This window comes from Xyrauchen texanus, chromosome 38 (genome assembly GCF_025860055.1).
Source record: "Xyrauchen texanus isolate HMW12.3.18 chromosome 38, RBS_HiC_50CHRs, whole genome shotgun sequence".
Lineage (NCBI taxonomy): Eukaryota > Metazoa > Chordata > Actinopteri > Cypriniformes > Catostomidae > Xyrauchen > Xyrauchen texanus.
The window spans coordinates 29,625,916-29,652,005 of record NC_068313.1 but is presented as its reverse complement, the minus strand read 5'-3'; the positions used below and the strand labels follow the sequence as shown (position 1 = coordinate 29,652,005).

Genomic DNA, 26,090 nt, shown 5'->3' with positions numbered 1-26,090 from the left:
GTGCCAAGAAAACATCCCCCACACCATTACACCACCACCAGCAGCCTGCAGTGGTAACAAGGCATGATGGATCCATGTTCTCATTGTGTTTACGCCAAATTCTGACTCTACCATCTGAATGTCTCAACAGAAATCGAGACACATCAGACCAGGCAACATTTTTCCAGTCTTCAACTGTCCAATTTTGGTGAGCTCTTGCAAATTGTAGCCTCTTTTTCCTATTTGTAGTGGAGATGAATGGTACCCGGTGGGGTCTTCTGCTGTTGTAGCCCATCCGCCTCAAGGTTGTGTGTGTTGTGGCTTCACAAATGCTTTGCTGCATACCTCGGTTGTAACGAGTGGTTATTTCAGGCAAAGTTGCTCTTCTATCAGCTTGAATCAGTCGGCCCATTCTCCTCTGACCTCTAGCATCAACAAGGCATTTTCAGCCCACAGGACTGCCGCATACTGGATGTTTTTCCCTTTTCACACCATTCTTTGTAAACCCTAGAAATGGTTGTGCGTGAAAATCCCAGTAACTGAGCAGATTGTGAAATACTCAGACCGGCCCGTCTGGCACCAACAACCATGCCACGCTCAAAATTGCTTAAATCACCTTTCTTTCCCATTCTGACATTCAGTTTGGAGTTCAGGAGATTGTCTTGACCAGGACCACACCCCTAAATGCATTGAAGCAACTGCCATGTGACTGGTTGATTAGATAATTGCATTAATGAGAAATTGAACAGGTGTTCCTAATAATCCTTTAGGTGAGTGTATATCTATAAGCCACTATATATAGCCATTGTATAATTTAAACACCTATATTGAGGCTGGTGTAGGCTTTTTATTTCAATTATTGGCTGTATGAACTTTATTAAGCTCAAACTGATTGTAATCTATTTTACATAAACACAAAGCTTCACATTTTAGCTGTAAACGATAACAGTTCTGGATTCTGGATTTTACACTTGTTGCACTGAATTGTGTAACCGAAAAAAGTGATGCAATTCTGTTAATTTTCAGTCACACCTGGGAGAAAGCAGTGAATGTTTGTAAGGTAGGTAAACACTACACAGTGACCTCATCTTTCGACAAAGAAAGGGAAGTCAAGCATTAGGAAAAGAACCACAAGCCATGCGATGGAATGCAAAAACTCCACATTATGACCATGTGACGCGCCTATGATTGTGTTACTTGTTTTTGAGTAGAACTTGTGTGTTAAACCGTGCACCTGATAGGAAAGAGATAAGCATACTTCATCATTTCTTTTAAATATTTATTGAGGATCTTGTGTTTAAAATGTAAAAGTGTCAGAATCATAGAGGAGTGAATCAAAGCACTTTTAGAATAGTACATTCAAGAAAATATAGCATACATACTCATTAATAAATAGTTAAATAATACAATTAAAAACATTAAATATGCAAAAAGTTTTAAATAATTTAACATACTGAAAAAACATTTTTCTTTCAAACATTCACATTCCTTAATATTTCTACAATGAAATATGTAAGATTATAACTATCATATTAGCTTAAAATAAATATGAGAGGTGTAGTGCCCTTGGTATACTGCTCATGACTGGGTGCATAGTACTCAGTGCATGGCTCACATTGTATTTGTTTTGTTTTAGACTCAAAACAGTATTATATATCACAATAGGGACTCTCATTAGTCGTCAAAGTACTTTTAAACAAATGCCCTGAGAACATACTTTCAACGTTTTAACATAAAACGCCTGGTCTTTGTACTCGTGGCATCCCTGTTTGTAAAACAGGTCATGCAACTAACTCATATAGCAAATTATGATTGACCTCACAATGCAAATACTCCAAAAAATGTTTTGGCATAGTTTTCATCAATGTCAGTTACTTTGCTGGTTTTGGTTGAGAGCTTATCACCCTCCAAAAGCTTAAAAACAGCACCAAGATAGAGAGTGCTGTACGTGGTCTTCTCTTTCTGTCCTGATTGGCAGACGCTTTGGACTGAGTTTTGCAAGGGCATCTTTTCTGGTCCCATTGCATCTGAATAACGCCAAATACTGTGGCTTAAGTGAAGTTCGTCTTCCTCGTTGTCTTTGTTCGATTTGCAGTGTACGGAGTATGACACTTGGCTGTACACAAAGTAAAGGCCATCTGCGGGAATGAGAATGTCATTTTCTACCAGTTTAAGGCCACCCTGGACAAAGGACTGATCCACACCGCTGACCCACTTCAGTGAACCTGACTCTTGCTTAGCTGGAAAGAGAAAAAATACATGTTTGAGACGGTGACCCCATGTAATTAGAAGAAAAGCTTTGTACCAATACTGATTGTGCGAGTGTTAAATGTAACCTAAAAAATTGGGATTTTGTGAATTAGTTATGAAGGCTGACACTTGTTTCCTAGTTTTTTGGGGGTGTTGAAGTATTACATCAACACGGTCTTTATCTTTGAAGGAGTTGGCAATAAAGGAGTTACCTTTGTCCCCACCTCTTGCAGCCACACTCCTTCCCAACAGCCAAGACAAATTTGGGTGAGGACACTTTCTAATACTGGCTAGAATTAGTTTCCACTACACTGAGAAAGCCAGATTGGCCAATGTTTGATGAAAAATCCTAACTTGTTGCAACTGGCAGGCCATTTGTACACGTATCTACTATATGTATATACTGTATTTTCTCTTTAACAATCTGTTTTTTTAGGATCTGCTAAGGTGTTTGGATTCCACCAAGAAAACTAAACTATGTCTCCTGAAATGAGAACCTGTGACATACTGTGAGACAGGTGCACATAAAAGTAAAACACACAGGTTGAGATTAACTCACCATGTAAATGAATGGCTGCCTTTGTGCTCTCAGCAATTTGCTTCAGGATATTCCCATGCTCTGTGGATAAGAAGATTGGAGTCAGTTTCAATGATGCTCATCATACAACATCCAAATACGATACACAGCAAAGGATGTATTCAATTTGCTTTTAGGTTCAAATTCTGTTGTTTTAACAAAGTGGACTGTAGCTTTTGCTTTTAAAATAACAGTGATAACAGAAATTATATGCCTGGAATGTCATTTACCTGATGGTGTGCTGATTTGCTTGCCAGACTCGAAGTTTTGAATTTCTCCTTTGTCTTGTTTCTGTGAAAGAAATTGAAAGAATGTTACTCGTCAGACTTGTCAAACATTGCTCATCAAAACCGTACATTTAATTAGGTCACAGTATTATTTGCTTGAATATTGGTGGTTAACTTCCCACATTAAAGTTTCAGTCTTACCATCAAATGCCAGGCAAAGAATAATGAAGCTGTGGCAGAGAGGCAGAGGAAGACGATTACAGCGACCGTCTTCCATATCCAACTACTGGACGACTTAACCGGTAAGGGTACAACTGTCGGCTGATAAACATCCCCTACACAGGCCTCCAGATCAACTGTAGTCATTTCGTATTTGATCATGCTGTTACTTCTCTAAGATGTGTTCCTTTTTTGTGTGAGTTTGTGATATGAAGTTCTGCTTGCTTTTTTCAGCTTATATACACAAAACAAGGGGGAAACTCCGGTGATGTCAGTAAACAACCAGACTTGGTTTTAGAAGGGAAAGAACGCCCTCAACTCACAAACACCAACTTTCCACCCACACACACACACACACACACACACACAAATCTCTAGACATAGCACTCTCACATACAGAGCACAATTTGAGTTCAATAACACAACTTTGCATTCTAATTAGCATTAAATATAACAACCTCTTTCACACTTTCAATAAACTTAATGAGTAATGAGTTATGCTTTCGCTGATTGTGTGATGACACTATACAATTATAGCTTTTAGTAAAGGAGTATACCTTCTTCAAAACAAGTTGAGCTCAGTTGACAGCATTTGTGGAATTATGACAAAAAATTTTTTTTTCGAGCTGTCCCTCCTTTCCTTTAAAATAACAAAAAAAAAAAAAAAAAAACGAGTTTAAAGTGGGACACTTACAATGGTAGGGAATGGGGCCAATCCATAAACGTTGCTATACTTAATTAAAAAAAGAATGATCGCCACAAGACGTAAACAATAACCAGGTTATCATGATTTTACTGTAATCGCTTTATAACCTTTTATGTGTAAAGTTATAGCCAATTTTACAACTATACACCATGATGACGTTCACTCTAAATCGACTGTACAAAACGACGATTTAAACAACTTTACAGATCAAACAATACAACAGTTTTAACAGAAGAATGAATATAAGCTTCAAATTTCTGCTTTTAACCCTCAAAAAATTGGCACCATTCACTTCCATTGTAAGTGCCTCACTGGAACCCAGAATTGAGCTTTTTCAAAGAATAGGTCGGACGAGTCTAAATTAATTTTGTTGTTATCAACTTTATGACACAAATGCTGTCAACTGACCTTAACTTGTATTGAACCTAGAATTTTCCTTTAATAACTTCAGTAAACAAGCTGAAGTGTGTAACTTTTTCATGTTTAAATAGTTTATCCTATCCCAGCTTAATAGGCAGCACAACTAAGTAAACCATTTCTAGGTGAATTTTCTTGAAAACTTTAAACACTGTTTCTCTGTGGTGCTGTAAAGATTCTTCTGTTTGTTTGAGCGGGATTATCTGTTTGTCTGATCAATAGAAAAGGTGTATCTGGAGAGCTGTTTGAAAACAATGTTTACTTTTGCAATTCCGTATGGTGGCGCAGAATTTCCTCAACAGATCATTAGTTAGCGCACATTTAAATAGTTAGAAATGTCAAAACTGTCAAACTGTAATTTATATGTTCATATAAATCATGTCTGAATTTACATGAACTTCTGACATGTTATAAAATATATAATGTTTGTTAATAAAGAAATGTAAATGTTTTTGTTTTTGTTTTTATAAGCTTTATTATCTTAAGTACACTATTGCATTATCAAAAAAACTATTTCACAATCTCACACATAATAGCTTGCCCTTTCAACGACTGCAATCCTAATAAACGAACTCTAAAGGGATTAATGGCAATAACACAGGCAGTTTCAATTTCGAGCTGATGATGTAATAGCAGCCCATTTGTGCCGACCAGTCTTAACACAGCTGACAAACTTCCTATTTGGAGATTCCACAACTTGAAATTCTTCTGGCTTTTACAGACCTGTTTTCCATCTCCTTTTTACTCTCTCTCTCTCAATTCAATTCAATTCAATGGGCTTTATTGGCATGAAAGTTTCAAAAACAATGTTGCCAAATCATCATATAGAATAAATAAAATAGAATAAAAGCAAAATACATTTTGTCCAATAACTTGGACAGTATATAATATCATTATTAGTAACATATAAATAACAGCAATATATCAATTATTATATATTACTCTCTCTCTCTCTCTCTCTATTCTCTCTCTGTCTCTCTTTCTCTCTCTCTCTCTCTCTCTCTCTCTCTCTCTCTCTCTCTCTCTCTCTCTCTCTCCCTCTTTCTCTCTCTCTCTCTCTCTCTCTCTCTCTTTCTCTCTCTCTCTCTCTCTCTCTCTCTCTCTCTCTCTCCCTCTTTCTCTCTCTCTCTCTCTCTCTCTCTCTCTCTCTCTCTCTCTTTCACTCACTCTCTCTCAAATTCAAACTTATATTAGCTTTATTGGCATAACCGTATACAATTTACAATGTTGCCAAACATTGAGTAATAAACATGTATATACAATCAATAATTAATAATGATAACAAAATAAAATAAATAAATAAAAACAAACAAATGACCAAGTTAATACAGAAAGCAATGATAAAGGGAAGAAAAAAGAAAAAAAGCGGAGGCACGTGGATACAAAAATGGAGGGGAGTGGATACATTGACACCCGGGATGGAGGTGTGGTGACCTTGGTGTGCGCACATGTTAAGTCTCCTTTGGGTTGCGGTTGTACAGAGACGTTCCACCACTGAAAAACTAAATTGTGCCCAAGAAAAAAATGGCCACAACGGCAAATGCGAATGGGGTGGCCAATGGGGTGGCCAGGCTTTGGTCCACGGTCACCCCTGGCCACCCCCTTGTTCCGCCACTCGAGCTGGCCCTTTATGCAAAACCTGATTGTCCATGTATCTCAGTGTGATTTGAGAATGTTCTTATTATATATAGATAAATATGTCTGATTTTACATCTTAATATTTCTTAGCTTGATCTTTTTAAGACTTTTCAATCCCACTATATATTAGTGCTCGATTTTTAAGTAATGCTGCTTACATGGCACATTATATGTACTGCATGTCTGCATTACATGAATATACTAGATAACTTTAAGCTGTACTGCCAGGCAGTCTTTGTGTGACATTGCTATTGTGTCTTGTTTCCTTCCCTCTAATTACTGAGATAGGAAATAAAGTATGAGACCTTGTCGGCCCTTGATATCATCACATATCTCCCTCCACTTCCACCCAAGAAGCTGTCAACACTAAAGTAAGCCTGTTAACTCATCCCTAACAATAAAAAAATGTCTTATTTATTTATGCATTCATACTGAGTCATCCCTTCAAGATGTTTTGTGCCACCTTTTGAAATGATTAACCCATAAATAGCAGGGATGCTGTAAACATAATGACTGCTACAGGATTGCATCATCCGGCTCACCCATTGTGATGTGTAATAATTCCTTAATCTGTCACTTTTTTCCTATTGTTGCCTAATTGAGGAAATGCAATTGAAACTGGTTGTTCATTTCCTTGCCCTACCGTCTATCTTGCCCTACCTTGAGCTGTTTGTTGAGGATATGACACTTCGTGTTTTGTTTGTGGCATCTGACGTAGTGATACATTCATTATATGTCAACAAGAAGTGTTTTTTTATAAAGTCCTCTTCTGTAGTTGTTGAGGCTACATGACATTTATGTGTGGTGAATTTGATCTATATGTTACATTAAAGCTTGTCCCCCAACAAATGTAAAATACTTGCTTGATCTTCCACATTCATTGATATCAACAAATAATATCTCTGGAGTGTTTTCTGTTCAATTACATCAGAGAGAGCATATGATCATTAGACCATGTCTTTTTGAGTAATGTATATATTAGGTAGTAAGCAGCTTTGTCCTTAAAGGGTTAATGCACCCAAAGTTGAAAATGTTGTCATCATTTACTCATCATCATATCATTGCAATATGATCTAATCAGTCTTCTTAGGTATTTGTATATACAAGTGTGGTTATGTGCTTATAAATCCTTTGGGGTTTAAAGAATCCCCTAACCCTAAACCTAACCTTCACAAAAAACTTTCTACATTTTCAGAAAAACATAGTTTAGTATGTTTTTTTTTAATTATTTGAATTATGGGGACACTAGAAATGTCCTCATAAACCACATTTATAGCATGACACCCTTGTAATTACCCGTTTGTAACCTAAAGAATTTCCTTGTACACCACCCAAACACACACACACACACACACACACACACACACACACACACACACACACACACACACACACACAATATATTATATTAATATAATTTTTTGTTTAAAGTCGTAATATTTTGAGAATAAAGTCAAAATGATGAGAATAATGCCATATGAGATTAACATCATGATATTCTGAGAATAAAGTCAAAGTTACGAAAATAAAGTTGTATGGTCGTTATATTTTGAAAATAATGTCAAAGTTACAAAAATAAATTAGTAGTATTGAGATTAAAGTCGTAATATTCTTTAAAATAAAGTAAAAATTATGAGAATGACGTCAAAGCAACAAAAACAAAGTTGCAACATTATGAGATTAAAGTCATTTTATTTTGAAAATAAAGTCGAAGTTACGAAAATAAAGTCATAGCATTGAGATTAAAGTCGTAATATTTTCAGAAAAAAGTCAAAATGATGAGAATAACGTCATATAAGATTAAAGTCATGATATATTGAGAATAAAGTCAAAGTTATGGAAATAGAGTTGTAGCATTATGAAATTAAAGTCATTATATTTTGAAAATAAAGTCGTAGCATTGAGATTAAAGTTGTTATATTTTGAAAATAATGTCAAAATTACGTGAATAAAGTTGTAGCATTATGAGATTGAAGTCATAATATTTTGAGAATAAAGTCAAGATTATGAGAATAAATTCATAATATTATGGAAATAAAGTTGTTAGCAAAGTAACATTAAAAGGATGTGGTAGACATATACAGCAATAACAGCAATATACTGAACATTTGTACATAAGTAAAAATGCTGTGAATATGTTGATGTCTTTCCAAAGATACAGAAATGTATGTGTAAATATTACACATGGATATCTGTGAATACTATTGAGATCACACCTGACGAATATAACCTGTTAAACCCGTAAAACTTGTTTACTTTTGTGTCACACAAAACGAGATGTTCATCAGAATCATGTAGAGCTCCAAAAATTACAAAAACTTCATAAAGTATCATAAAAGTAGTCAATGCTTGTGCATATTTTATTTTATTTTTTTATGTTTGGAGCTTGATAGTGTCTATCCCCACATTCACTTTAATTGTATAGAAAAGAGCAGCATAAAAATTCTGCCTAAAATATGCTCTATGGACAAAAGAAACGACTGACTATACATTTTCATTACTACACTATTTAATAAAATCAAATTGTGTTCTGAGTTTATTTACATACACTAAGGTTAATAAAGGATTTTTGGATTTTCTTTAAAAACAAATATTGTCATCATACATGCAATATGATTCACATACAAATCTGTGACCAAGGCAGGTGCTGTTTGTAGAAAAACCTAAAGAGCGCTACCTTCAAAGAGCACCTGCCATTTCAGATCAAAGGGCAGCGCTATGTTGGGGGAACGTGTGGGAAAGCCCCCAATGTTTGAGGTTAATGAGGTTATATTGTATTATGGCTGGGTTGGTAATTATGTAAGGATTCCTGCCATGATTTCCATAGTTGTAACCCCTCTCTTCAGTTTCCTTTTCTTGTGTCCCCATAATGCTCCACGGAGAAAGGGATATGTGACTCATAGCATGGCTGGTTTCACAACTCCTCCCTCTCACTGGGTTTGCATCTTTACCACAAGCAAGAAAAGAGCACAGTCTTCTTTGGTCTGTTTGACAGGGGAAGGTTTTATCAGAGGAAGGTGTTCAGAGGAACAGGAATTTCTAACCAATAAACCTCCATTTCACCTTATGTTCTGTAGTTATATCCTGGCACCTTGTTTGTGTTGCCATGATACACAAGCACATTTTACCTGAAAATAACATTTAGAGGTATAGAGGAGACTGGGGCTAGTTGTCACAGTTTTAATCCATTGAGTATTTCTCATTGGGGGTTTATTTTTGTTTATTAAATGATTAGTCTGGGTTCAATACAAGTTAAACTCAATCGGCAGCATTTTGTGTCCTAATGTTTAATACACAAAAATACATTTTGACCAGTCCCTTATTTTATTTAAAAAAAAAACAAAAATAAAATTTGGATTCCAATGAGACACTAACAATGGAAGTGAATGGGGCCAATCCGCACATGTAAAAAAGTGTAGCCACAAGACATAAACAATATGTGTATGATTTTAAAGTGTGATAAAATCACTTACTAACCTTTCCCGTCTAAAGTTATAGCCAATTTTACAACTTCATTGCCATGGCGATGTAATGCCAGCAAACCCTAATACGACCTTAAAAAAAAGACAATATACATGACTTTACAGCTAAAATAACAGTCAGTTTTAACAGAGGAATGAATGTACGTTATTTTATAATATTATAAGCTTCACATTTCTGCCTTTAAACCCTCCAAAAATTGGCCCCATTCACTTCCATTGCCAGTGCCTCATTTTAACCTCTATTTTTGCTTGTATTTTTATTTTTTCACAAAGTTTTTTACCAAACAAAAAATTGGGGGGTAAATCAACATTCTGTCATAAATGCTGTTGATTGAGTTTAACACAGATTATTCCTTTCAGTTAATATTTTCATTATAGACAGGTATATCTTAAAAGTGCATTCTCAGTCATCTTGGACTTACAGTGACACCTTGTGGTGTGGATGCAGCATCATTCAAAATCAATAGCTTTCAGTTACACTATCAGCCATGATTAATTTATTCCAAGAATAAAAGTGTCCAATAACAGGAAGGTTACTGAGATTAAAAAGAGTAGTATTCGGCTGGTCATGTGATTCTAATATGGCAGCCCCCATAAATGTGCCCCTGCCCCATGTAGAATAAAACTATTCTTAAAACTAATAAAGCTTTTATAAGGTTGCGGATGTGACTAAAGTCATTATCTCATGTAAGTGGTCATGATTTTCTGCATATATTTCAAAATAGACAATACATTTCATTTCTTTAGGAGTAAAACTTTTTTAACGGGGAATCATTTCTGAGTGCTCCTTTAAAGTCACACTATGTAAGGGTTAAGTTATCACAATCTGCCGGCTTATATTTACTCTTCTCAGAAATATTTAAGCAGAAAAACAATTACTGAGCACAGATGATTCATGAGACAGCAAAAATGGAAAAGATAACAAAAACTATGTAATATTGTTTTGGCTAAAATATATAAAACATCAAATTACAACATATAAAGTGCAAATGGAAACTTGCCCCAAAAAATATGTGCCAATATGCAAATAACAGACCCTTATCTTAATGTATCCCCGTTTTACTGTGTTTGACTTTCTTTCTTTTGCAAAATTCAAACAAAGATTTTTAGAAGAATATTTTAGCTCTGTAGGTCCATACAATGTAAGTGAATGAAAAATTTGAAGCCCCAAATTACACATAAGGGCAACATAAAATTACTTCAGATGACTTCAGTGGTAAAATCAATGTCTTCTGAAGCGATATAGGTGTAGGTGTGGGTGAGAAACAGTCCTTTTTACCTATACATTCTCCTTCCTGCTAAATCAATCTTCACTTTAGTTTCACTTTCCATTGTCCTTTCGTGATTCACAGTCTTAATGCATATCACCCCCTACTGGATAGAGGAGAACTTATGATAAAAATGACTTAAATATTGATCTATTTCTCACCCAAACCTGTAATATTCTTCTGAAGACATGGATTTAACTGGAGCCATATGGATTACAAATGGTCCATATTATGCACCCTTTATGTGGATTTTGGAGCTTCAAAATTTTTGCACCCATTCACTTCCATTGTGAGGACCTACAGAGCTGAAATATTATTTTAAAATATTTAATTTGTATTCTGCAGAAGAAAGAAAGTCATACACATCTGGGATGCCAGGAGGGTGTGTAAATCATGAACCATTCCTTTAATATTTTCACCAATTTCTGTGACATATAAAGCCGTTGTGACCACTTGCCCCAGTCTCCCTTTGGTAATTGGCTATGATATTTCAAGTAGTGGGATCTACCTGCTTTTACCAAAACCACACAGGAAATCACAGCAAGTGATTTGAATATGAAACAATATTTATTATATGGACCATTTGTAACACTGTTGTGGAGTCATAGTCAGATGCATTGAAACAATATCCTGCTGGTGGATGGAGGGGCCAGTATTCTGAAGTGTTTAGATTGCTTTTGCATTCACTGTGTGCACAAAACCACAAGCTAACAGGAAATGGTTGACTGTGCACAAACAGATAAAGTTAAATTGCTTTGCCTATCACCACAGAATTAAGCTGACAAACAGTTCTTCAAATCCTAGGTGCAGAAAGAAAAGGTAGAGGTTCCACTTTCTATTTTCTCTGGTTTTGTATAGGTGTTTCGACCTCTATGTGATGAGCAGGCGTCTTTTATGTAACTTAAAGTGACATTTAAGTCTGAGTCAGGCTTTAAGAACACGAACATGCACTTAAAAAGCTCTCTGTCCATAATCATACAAAATATGTCTACATGTCTCACTATAAGAAGAGGAAAGCAGAGGCCAAAAGGGAAGTGTTGTTTATGAAAATAAGGACATGAAAAAAGTGCATGTTTGGGGACATCAGTTTCATGAAAGAAGAACAGAAAAACCTACCTTTAATTGCTATATTTGTTTAGAAATGTCATTAGATAATGTCACTGTTCAACTAAGAAAGTTATAAGGGTAACGTTATAGGAGTAAATGATCAAATCTTTTTGTATTTCTGTGGGAACTATACCTCTAATTAATTTGCGCATATATGTCAATATATATATAAATAAATCATCCTTAACTTGCATTTGTTCGTCAACCACAATATGACTGAGATGACTTCAGTGTGGGCCGAGGAATAAACTAAAAAGGAGTTGTAGATATGGGGAATTCTGAATTGTGAGTCACAGCACATGATATTAGCTGTCAGTTCCGCTTGTGGTTACAGTTTGTCAGCGAGGGTAGTCTTTTTAAATAAATGTAACTGCGCTGTACAGAACCCGATCAATACTGTCAAAGGCCAACAGTGTTTCAGAAAGCAAACCAAAACTAGACTGTATACTAAATTTTGACCTTCACTTTAACATAGTTCTTCAAAGATGGGAAGCTTCCTCATGCCTATGGCCATCCAGATATGGTGTGTTTGATTATGCAAGCAAAATAATTATGTAGGGGAATATGAGGGTTTACGTTTCAGTGGTTTGCTTTCAGAAGGCCAGCGGTGAGGCCATATTCAACTGCTGTTCAAGTGTAGACTGGCTCCATCGTGTGGAAACCTTCAGTAAATAGGAAGCATGACATAATCTGTTTGTCTCTGGGTTACAAGCAAGGTGAGCCTGCCTTAATATGGACGTTGCTGTGAATGGACTTTTATTTTGAAAATGTTTACAAAAACACAAGTTCAAAAATATGCTTAATTCAGAATCCTCATATGCATCATATTGTGTATTATGAGTTAAACTGAATGATTTTGAAAAACATGTTTACTTCTAAAATAAATTCATTTAAATAAAATACACAAATAACCAGTAATACATTTGCATTGGAATTTAACACAAATTTAACAATTACTCTAAAACATTTAATGTAATATATATATTTAAAACTCTAAAAATATTTTAACAAACATAAAAGACAAAAGGGATGAAATAATTCCTTTAGAACCCTTAATGGGCTTGAGAACTAACCATACAAACAATGAATCCTTTACATATTCATTATACCAAAGGTTATAAGAAAAACCTGAGCTTGTAACAGTGCATTTTTTCTGAATATAACCACAGACACTGGGTGACTTCTGTTACATAATACTTCCGAACAATCACTTTATCAGAATTTCAGCCCCTGTGAGAAAAGCCTGAAGGATTAGTCCTAGTATTACTATAGGCGTGAAAGCAAGAGAATTTCCCAGTAAGTGTTTGAATCCTCTGTTAATAGGACCATAGATGATTCCTCTATGTACAGACTGATGGTATCTCCCTCATCGAGCTGCACCATTCGGATTATTGACACAGATCCTGCTTCATATCGTGTGACCTCACTAAGCTTTCTCAGCCGTTTGGCTCCATCTTTTCGTTCATTTCTGACAAGAATTATAGTCCCAGGATTCTTAATTTCTTGATTGATTGAATTACTGGCTTTCCTGAATTCAACTTGGGCATGGATGTAGAACAAACCGCCGGTTGTAATTTCTACAGTGTTATTTTTCAGTGAGCTCGAGCTGCTCTCACACAGAGGGATGTGGCTGCAGATCCAGGATTTTTTGTCTATAACATATGAGGTAGGGAAAATAATTATGTTCAGACTGAAAACAGTATCCTAAATATGAGAGATATCATAAGCTGCCAAATGCATGTTCAATCAACAGGATTTGTGGCGTGATCTTTATAAGCAGCTCTCACGAAATCTGGTAGTCACGAAGGATCAACCTAATACTTAAATGTTAAATGTATTTTTCATGTTTCATGTTCACTTTTTTTGGAGTCTATCAGACACCAAACATAACATGAGTGTTAATTCACTAGCTCTTCTTATTTTAATTTTCTTGTGTCACTGTTCCATTTGTGGGGTCCTGAGCTGCCATTCACACCACATGTATATTACATGACAACACAATTCGCACAGGACTTGAAGTGAGGTCTGGGAAGGAGAGCCTTACGGAGTAACATTTACACCTCCTTCCTCATGCACAGAGTTGTCCACACATACACACACACATACATACACACAGACGCTGCTTATATTTCCACTGCTTCACGACGCCTCTGCCTTACACATCCAGCGTCAACTCAGAAAGTGCCTTTGAGGTCACCGAATCTGGTTCAAGTCATGATGAGTGGAGGCAACCGTCACAAAGAGGAGGTGATAGTGTTTAGAAAAAATAGTACAGTTTCTGACTTTGATGGAGTGAAGGTGAGCTGTCCATTAACCCCAAGTAACTTCATAAAAATTGACTACGGCAAGTTACTGCTTAATTACAGATACAGTGTGCATCTGTGAATGTGAATCTGCACTTGTAGTTTGTAACTAGAAAGGTAAAGTTTGTTAGATAGACGGATGAATGGATGGATGGATAGATTCAGTATAAATTCAGTAATATTAAATGGACAGTTAACCCAAAAATGAAAATTCTGTCATTATTTACTCACCCTCATGATATCCCAAGTGTGTATGACTTTCTTTCTTCAGCAGAACACATTTGAAGAAAAACTGAAAAATATCTTAGCTCAGTAGGTCCTTAAAATGCAAGTGATTGGCGATTTCTCTTTTGAAGCTCCAAAAATCACAGACAGTCAGCATAAACGTCATCGATACTACTCCAGCGGTTACATAAATGTCTTCTAAAGCGATACGATCACTTTTGGTGTAAAAAAGATTCACACCAAACTTTAGATAGTGCTATAGCTTATAACTTTTTAACTAAAATTAAAAGCTTCCGGTAAGCTTCACGAGAGGGTCTCTTGTGTGGCGTATTCACGTTGCCATGATTCAGATGTAATCTCACATTCTCTTCTTGGTTGAGACTTCCAAGATAAGCACAGAATTGGACGATTGTGTACAGCATTACTCCTCACATGTAAACAGTGCTGCTCTTCCGGCTGTGAAGTACGCGTGTCAGTTCTCGTTTGTTTCATACCGCTGCTGAACAGAAGCATTATCTAAATTTTAAAAAGTACATAAATATTTATCTTTTTCACACCATAAGCGTTCTTGTCGCTTTAGAAGACATTTATTTAACCGCCGGCATCTTATCGATGACGTTCATGCTGACTGTCTGTGATTTTTGGAGCTTAAATTGAGAAATCTCTATCCACTTACATTTTAAGGACCTACTGAGCTAAGATATGTTTCTATTTTTCTTCTGATGTGTTCTGGTGAAAAAAGAAAGCCATACACAAATGGGATATCATGAGGGTGAGTAAATAATGAGAGATTTTTTGGATGAACTATCCCTTTAACATCACTTTTTAGACCACAATTGATTTTTTTCACAGCAGAGAGCCACATGTACCACTTCCCAATTTCAGCAGAGAAACGTAGACAAAATGATGACAACCAAAAGTCCCTCTAAATCTTGTTTTCATGAGAGACAGAAAAGAGAGAGACGTAGAGAAAGAAAGGGAGAGTGTGTACGTGGTGGTGGTGGTGGTGGGTGGTGGGTGGTGGGGGGGGGGGGGTGTCAAGTGGGAAAGGGGAAAGACAGAGTCAGAAGGAGAAAGTGGGAGGGACACAGGAAGTCTAATCTCACCTCTGATAAGACGGATATAGTCTTTAATAGACAGACCATGCGAGGAATCTGAAAATGAAAGTAAAACACGATTATTTTCTCTTTCCAAATTCAAAGATAATTTTAACCTACTAAGATACAAACATTGACAGTGGTATATTTCCCAAAATTAAAAACTATTGCTTAGTAAAATAATTGAGCATAAGAATAAAAACTGATATTTTGTATTGCTATGTTCAATTCAAATTGCCATTACAGTCAAATATGTATTATTTTGTTATTATTTTTGTTATTATTTACACTCAATAATGCCCCACCAATAGTAGTTTAACACTTCTCACCTATAATTTTGTCTGCATGAGGGTTGTCGTTGTCTGTAATTGAGGATAAAATGGTTACTTTTATGACAATTATAATTCTGAATAATTTCCAATTAAACTGTCCTTTGCAAAAGTAAACAAAAACAAAGCAAACCTTTTTTACTGTGCTCTTTGTATCCGATTGTTGTCTTGTTTGTATTGAGCTAACAAATAAACAATTAAAAAAAGGTAAACTTAAAAAGGTCTATACATCTGAAAACAAGTAGCTGAGACATATCAGGTACTACAAGACTAGTTTTAACATGCTGATGTATTTCTAAAGGATCATATAACAATAATCACTGTCAGTGCAATCCACATTTCTGTCTTGCATCACAGTGGTTGGATAGATCCTCAGGCAGCTGTACCTCTTTGTTGCAACCGGTCTTTGTAGCAAGAAATGCAGTCATTATAATAAGAGCTGCAGACATCAGGCAGCACCAGCCAATCATGAGGCGGAACCTGGGGTTACTCGAGCTGGTCATCTTCGTGACTGAAAATCGAGAAAAAGGAAATAAAATGCTTAATTGAAACCAACGATAAACCATTACAGTGAATGGAGTAGAATAAACCATTATACATTATAGCTTACTAACCTAAATGCATGGGTTTGATCTAGCTGTACAATCATAGAGAGCACAATATCACTCAAATACTATCACAAATTATTGACAACAAATCAAATGAGAAAAATTTTGAAAATAATATGTGGTGATCAGATATGCTTAAACCATCATTGCATGTACAAATCTCATTCATGTTTTATCTCGTTCTCACTTGGAGATGACTGACCTACAGATCTTCCCCCCAAACCGTTTCCAGTCCGAAATATTCAGCATGTGTGCATGGCTAAAAATAGCTATGGTACGGTATGGTATGTTTGCCACACACCTTAGCAAGGTGATTTCCCATGTTAGCCACAAAGATACCCAGACTTTACACACAGGTGGGAAGAGCATAAGCTGAGTGTCTACAGTACTTTGAAGTAGGACATTATAGGTGATTGTATGCATAGATTACACCTTATGATCAAATGGAAGTTTGTTTGTTTGTATTTTAACTGCTGATGTGACATTTTGATTTGGTGACACATTAAGATTTGCAGAATTCATTCAGTCTTGGAAAGAAGAAATGCATTACACAAAACAAGTGCCAATTTTACAACAGAAAAGTGTGAATTTCTATGGAGCTCTCCAAAGAGTCTACCATTATTAAGCATTAAAAAGCATTAATAAGCATTAACAAGTGAACTGCCATTAACCATAATTGACCAATTAAAGGGACAGTTCAGAAAAAATGAAATTCTGCCATCATTTACTCCTTGTCATGTTGTTCTAAACCCATATGACTTTCTGTCTTCCATTGCACACAAATGCGATGTTATGCAGAATGACAGCCTGAGTCATCATTCACTTTCTTTGCATGGAAAAAAGATGCAATGAAAGTAAATGGTTGAACTAACATTTTTGGTTGAACTATCCCTTTCACTCAGTTGAAATGTAAACAAGACCTAGACTTCTTGAAGCCTGCAATTGGCTAATGTAAAACCCAATGTTCAGGATTGTCCGGAACCAAAATGCTTTTTAAGAATTGGTTATTGGAAAATCAATATTGATGAACCACACATTTGAATATTATGGAGGACACATCCCCTTCATATTCTAAAGTGGCCCTGAATGTGCACTCCATGAGGATGAACAACTTCTTGTTACTGCTAAGCATCCTCCCTGATATCTATGATTAAATTCAGAATCATGGCTCCAGCCCATGTTTATCTAACAACACCAATGGAAAAAGCTGAATTGAATCATTGAATTAATTAATTATTGAAGACCCTGCCACACAGAAATCAAAGAATGTTAAAAGAAAATTGCAATATCAGATGAACTCATCAATAGGCAATTAGAGAGGTTGCTTCACTCACCTTAATGTGTGCTGTAGTGTGAAATGTCACTTTGAGACCGAATGAGAGTCAACAATAGACATGGTCTCTCCCACAGGGTTTCCCCTTTTCATGTTCTCGTTTTTCTACCACTAGACCTTTTCTCTAACTCTCTCTCTCTCTCTCTCTCTCTCTGTCTGTGTGTATGTGTGTGTGTGTTTATCTGTCTTCTCTTTGGTCATGGCTGTGGTTGGAAACACAAGAGAAGATGGATGGTCCAACCATCATTGATAGACAGAAATGAGTTAGAAGGGACCAAAAGTGAAAAGGACTTCTTGGACATAGGGGGCTTCACATAAACATATGAGCTGACCAATCTCTAAACTTATTATTATTATTATTAATTATTCAAGATATGACACCTCATATTGACGAATCTATCACAACTCAAAGTGCAGAGATGTCAGCGCCAACACAGTGAAGATGAAAGTTCATCAAATCCATCATATGTGGTTTGTGTTTCTAATTAAATTAATTTGCATATACCCAATACCCTAAAAGAGTGAGGTCAGGCAGTTACTCTTCAGTTCTACAAGACATTGGTACAAAAAAGGAGGCTGATGTGTGTCTGAAAGATGCAGGTGTTGATGTGTGTGAGGGTGTTTTTTTATTCTGTATGAGGTGGTAGTGGCTATCGTGTTTACACTGATTAGAAGTTGCTGATTTTTCACGCGAATCCACTGCATTTCTTCTTTTTTTCTCTTGGATGTTTTAAACCCTTTGGGACATCCCCAATTCAGTGGCTTGTACTTTTCTATGAACACGCTCACACATACCACATAGTCCTACATAAATAACCCACACAAAGACAAACATGCACATGTACTGTGGTGCTGTCCCTGTATGTCTCTTGATTGATTATGATGGGCTTCATTAACATATATTGACAAACCCCATTCCAAGAACATATGTGGAGGTGTCCTCTAAATGCATTTTAAACAACTCTTAGTTTGTCTGAAGACCTTCATTTGGCTCTTGGAACATAAAGTTTCTCCAATGGTTTTTCGCAACACATCTTCATTTATAGCCCTCTTCCCATCAAGAACAGTTTTTTTACTGAATAGGGTCCTTGGGTTGGTTATATGGTTTTAGTAGTTGATGTTACATTATAAAACTGATAGTTCCGGTGTTGGATGCTGATTAGTAAATACAGAATTCCTAAAAAACATTATATAGTGACAGCTACTGTATGATGCGAATCACTTGTTCATTAGTGGTCGACCTATATCATAGCAGCGCCATCTTTGATTTTGCTTCAATGGACTGTATTGCAGTTTAAAGTGTTTTTGGATCGTTCTGCAGACAAAACATGAGTTGTGGAAAATCAGATGTGATCAAGGAGCTTTTTACAGCTGTATACCATTCGTGCCATTGAAGATATGGTAAGTCTATCCCTCACAAACTCGTTGTCATTCCCATTAAAAATCAAAGATGGAGCTACCGTGAATAAAGTCTACAGGGGATTTTGCTGATACAGATATCTAAGATGGTGGAAAAGGCTGATAACCTATTAATTTGCAAATTCTTAGTATTTCCTTACTATGACGAGCACAGACACAGAGGCTACAAAAGTCCGAAATGAATTAAAATCCCAGTTGCAGTTTATTGTGCAACCAACATCCCAATAATAACCAGCAAAAAAGACTCTTTTTTTTTTTTTTTATTATGTAAAAAATATATTTTTTATTATTTCATAATTTTATTATGAAAGAGGCTCTGTTACAATTATATACTGTATATATATATATATATATATATACACATACATACTATATAGTATATATACCTATAACATACTAAGCACTTCTAAAACTAAGCCTATATATATATATATATATATATATATTCACCAGATTTATATATATATATTCACTTTGTATATGTGCCTCCCACTGGCCATGGAACAGCTGAGCAGCCAATTGTCCCTTTACTTTTGGTCCCTTAAAAAGTGGGAGGCACATATACAAACTGTTGTAATTCCTACACCGTTCACCTGATTTGGATGTAAATACTCTCAAATTAAAGCTGAAAGTCTGCAGTTAAAGCACATCTTGTTAGTTTCATTTCAAATCCATTGTAGTGGTGTATAGAGCCAACAAGATTAGAATTGTGTCGATGTCCCAATATTTATGGACCTGACTGTATAAACAATAATGTTGAACACTTGATTTATCTTTACAAAATAACAAAATAATATGAAAATATGGATTAATTTACATAACATGTACATAACACAATCGTCCGAAGGAGGAACACTATCACCATGGATTATTGTAGATTGCTGATAATTCAAAAAATCGGCATTGATTAATCTTTAAAACTGACATATCGGTCTACCTGTACTGTTCATCATATCACTACATAGCCTGATCATTATACCTGTTTTACAGCAAATTTCTCCAAACTGGTGTCAGAAAATCACATTCCACTATTTTGGAAAAATCATATAAAAATGGCTAGATTAGTACACTGTATTGTGGCAATTTCCTGGTAAAATTAACACTAGAGGTGCTACAACAACAATGACTTCCATTTCACACAGATCACGGGTTAAACGGTGGATTCTCCATTCATAAACATTTACTCTTTGCCCTGTTCCTCACACAATGCTATCTATGACATATAACACTTTTACTCTAGTGCAGGATTTGCAAGACCATACATTTGAATGTTTACATTACATAACCAACAACATTTACAAGCTTGTTCAAGCTCAATCAAATTGTGTGGTTATTCAATTGATAAAGCGCTGCACTGACGATGCAAAGGGCCGAGGTATGAGTCCTGAAGAGAATGAGTCGTCACGTGAGCCAAAAGTGCCATGAAAGCACCACAAAATGACATGGCTGCATCAGCAACTCCACTTTTCATTTTACATTGACTTTTTAATGATACAATCAGTTAAGTTTAGGTTTAAGATTTAGGGTAGGGAGGTAAGTGTTGTTCATTTAAAACTCTAAGGTTTATAGAGCATTTACCTTAAAATGTGTTTGGGAGATCATTTAACTTGCTTTTAGCACCACACAGTGGACAATTCACCTCGAAACTGCCACAATACCTGTAAGGAGGAGCCATTTAATGGGGTTAGTTCACTCAGAAATTAAACTTCTCTCATTGTTTAATCACCCCTATGATATCTCTGGTGTGTATGACTTTCTTTCTTCACCAGAACACATTTGTAGAAAAATATCTTTGCACAGTAGGTCCTTAAAATGCAAGTGGATGGTAATCAGACATTTGAACCACCAGAAACCACAGACAGTCAGCATAAATGTCATCCATATGACTCCAGCTGTTAAATGAATGTATTCTACAGCTACATGATCTCTTTTGGTGCAACAAAATATAAATATTTAAGTACATTTTGGCAGCTGTGGCTCAGTTGGTAGAGCGGGCCGACCACTAATCTCAGGGTTGGTGGTTTGAATCCCGGCCCACATGACTCCACATGCCGAAGTGTCCTTGGGCAAGACACTGAACCCCAGGTTGCTCCCAATGGCAGGCTAGCACCTTGCATGGCAGCTCTTGTGCCATTGGTGTATGAATGTGTGTGTGAATGAGTCACAGTGTAAAGTGTTTTGAATACCATTAAGTTTAAAAAGGCGCTATATAAGTGCAGAACATTTACATTTTCACTCTCTAAATCATTGCTTCTGGTCAGCAGTGGTATGCGCGTGTTGCGTAAATGCGTTGGCATGTGAGAACTGATGCACGTGCACACACCCGGAAGAGGAACGCTGTACAGAAGCTTTGTTGGTTCTGGTTTAGATCTGTATTTGTATCTGTTTCCTTCCTCACAATGGTGTGTTTGTGTGCTTATCCTTGATGTCTCAACAGAGAGGAGAACATGAGATTACATCTGTAATATGGAAACGCAAATATGTCACACTGGAGACCGCGTGAACTCCACCCCTTGTGAAGCTTACCGGAAGTGATTTTTTATAGTTAAAAAGTACTTAAATGTTGATTTTTTTGCACCAAAAACGATCATATCACATTAGAAGAAATTACTTCGTCCGATGGAGCTGTATGAATGACATTTATGCTGACTGTCTATTTTGGAGCTTCAAAAGTCTGATCACCATCCACTTGCATTTAGGACATACTGAGATAAGATATATTTTTCTATTTTTCTTCAAATGTGTTCTGGTTAAGAAAGAAAGTCATACTCACCTGGGATATCATGAGGGTGAGTAAATGATGAGAGAATTAAAATTTTTGATTAAACTATCCTTTTAAAGGAATATTCCAGGTTCGTTACAAGTGAAACTCAATCGACAGCATTTGTAGCATAATATTGATTACCACAAAAATGAATTTCAACTTTAAAAAAGCAAAAATCTGTGTTACAGTGAGGCACTTACAACGCAAACGAATGGGGGGTTATGTTCAAATTGATTAAAATACAACTTTATTGTCATTGTGCAGAGTACAGGTACAGAGCCAGTGAAATGCAGCTGTTTTTGCATATCCCTATTAAGCTGGGGTCAGAGTGAATGGTCAACCATGAAACAGCGCCCCTGGAGCAGATAGTTTCAAGGGCCTTGCTTGAGGGCCCAACAGTGGTATCTTGGTTGTGCTGGGGCTTGAACCCTGACCTTTTGGTCAGTAACCCAGAGCCTTAACCGCTGAGCCACTACAGGCCCCATATTCACTAAAATAGGCCTACTCACTGTTTCAAAAATGTAGCCACAATATAGTGGTGGTGGTTTAGTGGTCTAAGCACATAACTGGTAAACTGTTAATCAAAAGGTTGCTAGTTCGATCCCCACAGCCACCACCAATGTGTCCTTGAGCAAGGCACTTAACTCCAGGTTGCTCCGGGGGGATTGTCCCTGTAATAAGTGCACTGTAAGTTGCTTTGGATAAAAGCATCTGCCAAATGCATAAATGTAAGATGTAAGCATCATGCATGTAAACATGATTTTAGTGTGATCAAATCACTTACTAACACTTTATGTGTAAAGATATAGCCAATGTGTAACATTCACCTTGTCTCGTTTTACCCTTATCTCTTCTGTGCCCATTTCGTCCCGTATTTAACTCCACAGTCCCTTTGTTAGCGTGCACGTTCCCTGTTAGTTTCACCTGCACCCGCCCCCTCTGGCTCTCGCGCTCGCTCACAATCACAAGAGTATTAGTTTCACCCGCACTCGTCCCAATCACTAGGTTATTCGTTTCACCTGCACCGCTCGTTTTTTCCCCTATATATATCACAACCCTTTCGTTTCACTCTTGTTGGTTATTGTTTAGTTTACCCCCTTCGCTTTGCCAGCACTAGGTTTCCCCTAGCTTCCCCTGTCTTTTCCTCTTGCTAGTCTCGTCTAGTTGTTTACTGATTTCCTGGCTTCGACCTAACGCTCCCCCCGACTCCTCTTCACTGGATTTGCCCTTTTGTACTGTTGCCTGCTTTGCGGAATAAAGCAGTTTACTCCGACATTGTGACTGTCTCGTCTTGTGTGTGTGCGTGACACAATGTCAACAAAACCCTAAAATAACGGTAAAAAATTATGTAAATTATGAACTTTACAGCTCAAATAATACATGAGTTCTAACAGAAGAATTAATGTAAGTGCTTTTATAAAATTATTAGCTTCACATTTCTGCATTTATACCTTCAAAACAATTGTCCCCCATTCACTTCCATTGTAAGTGACACACAGTAACCTTACTTTTTGCTTATTTTAAAGAAAAGGTGGGATGAGTCTAGATAGTTTTTGTTGTAATCAATAGTATACTACAAATGCTGTCGATTGAGCTTAACTTGTATTGAACCTGTAATATTCCTTTAATAGTATAAAGAAAAAATTTCGACACAGTCATATATTTTCATGAAATCAGGTTTGCTTAATAAATAACATTACTCCACTGCAAGTCATGCCTTAACAATGGCTATTATTCACAAGACCGCATGGTCTCTCCTACCTCATTGCTTGATTGTAAAACAGATAGTTCTGTCTTCTGATTGGGCGAGCCACGTTCAAACCATTAGAAAAGAGCAACACACACAAACCTATGGCCACACATAAATTAAGTTATATATTAATGTGCCAAGTTGCAGTGATGCATGGCAACTATAAATAGCCCACAAACAGGCTGATGAATCACAGTCATTTTTTGTAAGTGTTAATTTATTGACAATTTGTGGCACAATAATGTGTGATGATACCTACTACATACAACCTGCAACATAGTCTGTGTCATATATTTGGCATAGCTCTGAAAGAGAAATGCCTTGAAGTGTAACCAGGATTTTGGCAAGTTCAGTTCCTTTCTTGGTTGATTAAGGTGGAGGCCCTTATCTTAATCAGAGGGAAACTCTTGAGCATGATTTTGTGGCAATGAGATCAGATGTAGAGATAAGAATAGAAGGTCAATAAGACATAGGTGGAGTCTGTTCAGTGGGAAACTCTCACACTTGCTTTTGGTACTTTTTCAGGTTAGTCTTCCTTGTGCTATTTATAAGAGTCTCTCTGTTTTCATTTGTAGGGGAGGGGGGAAAGGATAGGTATTTATGTAGATTGCGTGCAGGTGAGTGAGTCTGAAAGAGAGAGGGAGAGTTGGAGAAACTGAGGTAAGACTTTGGGAACAAGTGGCTAATTCTGTTCAGTATTCCATCGGTGGAAGGGAAACTGGTGAAGTGACATTCTTTATGAGGTTAGCCACAGAGTTATAAAATGCCCTGTGCTTTCCCCACTGTTATGTCATGCACCTGGTACAAATATCAGATCTAAACCTATATAGATCCAAATCAAGATAAAGCAGTGAAATTAAAGTAAGGATCTATGTTCTTTTATACTGTGAAGTGTATAATGTACACTATAAACTATTTTGGTAAAACCTTACATTTAGGTTCCATTTGTTAACGATAGTTATCATGAAATAACAATGAACAATACTTCTACACAATTTTGTAATCTTGGTTTATTTATTTTTGTAAATGTATTTATTTTTTTACATTTACAGAATGAGCTTTATCAGAATGAGGTGGATGGCCTGAGGGAAAAAACAGTTCCTGTGTCTGACGGTTTCGGTGCTCAGTGTTCTGTAGCGCCGTCCAGAAAGCAACAGTTCAAAATGAAAGTGGGCTGGGTGAGTGGGGTCCAGCATGATTTTCCCAGTCCTTTTACTCACTCTGAAAGTGTACAGTTCTTGAAGGGAAGACAGGGGGCAACCAGTAATCCTCTCAGCCATCCAAACTGTCCTTTGTAGTCTTCTGATGTCCGATTTCATAGCTGAACCAAACCAGACTGTTATTGAAGTGCAGAGGACAGACACAATGACTGCTGAGTAGAACTGTGTCAGCAGTGCCCGTGGCAGGTTGAACTTTCTTAACTGGTGAAGGAAGCACAACCTCTGCTGGGCCTTTTTCACAATGGAGTCAATGTGGGTCTCCCACTTTAGGCCATGTGAGGTGGTAGAGCTCAGGAACCTGAAAGACTCCACTGCTGCCACAATGCTGTTCAGAATGGTGAGCAGGGCTCATGTTGGGGTGTTCCTCCTAAAGTCCACTATCATCTCCACTGTTTTGAGCATGTTCAGCTCCAGGTTGTTTTGACTGCACCAGTGAGCGATCCGTTCAACCTCCCTTCTGAATACAGACTCATCGTCATCTTGGATGAGGCAGATTACAGAAATACAATACAAATACAGACATTTCTAATAAATTTTTTTAATTAATAGTTTACATTATTTGTTAACATTAGTTAATGCACTATGATCTAATATGCACTAACAATGATCAACTGCATTTTTATTAACTAATATTAACAGAGAGTAATAAATGCTGTAAAATAAAAAATAGTTTATTGTTAGTTCATGATACCTAATGCATTACCTGATGTTAATGAATGGAACCTTATTGTAAAGTGTTACCACTATTTAAAAAAGAAGTATGTGGAACAGAATACATTATGCAACAATAAACAGTAGTATACTACAATGTGCTCTGTGGTATAATGCTGTAACGTTTGAATAACGAGGCTGACGAGGAGATGCGGATCCAAACGCAGTTTGAGTTTATTTTATCAGAAAACACCAAATGAACAAAAGAACAACCCACGATGGGGAAAAGAAACGTAAACTAGTTAAGGTAACCACGGTAGAGACAAACAGGGAACAAGGGAGAGAAGCACACATCAGGCTAACATCAAACAACGATCGACAAAGACAGAACAAAGACACGGGGTATAAATACACAAACATGGGATAGGTGGCCAATGAAAGAACAGAACTCAAACAAGATAACAAGGTGATTAACAGAAACCAAAGGCAAATTAACAAGGGCAGGTGTAAACAATGAACAG

The 26,090-nt window shown here is 36.6% G+C and overlaps 2 protein-coding genes across 2 annotated transcripts; both read right to left on the bottom strand.

The window, feature by feature from the left end:
* Window positions 1-1,280: 1,280 nt before the first annotated feature.
* Window positions 1,281-3,441, bottom strand: LOC127632030 (tumor necrosis factor-like). Its single transcript, XM_052110493.1, has 4 exons — window positions 3,235-3,441; window positions 3,037-3,097; window positions 2,789-2,848; window positions 1,281-2,219 (listed from the first exon to the last, which is right to left on the bottom strand). The coding sequence occupies exons 1-4, from the start codon at window positions 3,412-3,414 to the stop codon at window positions 1,798-1,800; spliced, it is 723 nt and encodes a 240-aa protein (XP_051966453.1). The 5' UTR covers window positions 3,415-3,441; the 3' UTR covers window positions 1,281-1,797.
* Window positions 3,442-13,136: 9,695 nt separating this feature from the next.
* LOC127631704 (uncharacterized) lies at window positions 13,137-16,327 on the bottom strand. The gene is made up of 5 exons (XM_052109958.1): window positions 16,211-16,327; window positions 15,958-16,006; window positions 15,825-15,857; window positions 15,505-15,552; window positions 13,137-13,522 (listed from the first exon to the last, which is right to left on the bottom strand). The coding sequence occupies exons 1-5, from the start codon at window positions 16,325-16,327 to the stop codon at window positions 13,137-13,139; spliced, it is 633 nt and encodes a 210-aa protein (XP_051965918.1).
* Between the last annotated feature and the right edge of the window lie 9,763 nt (window positions 16,328-26,090).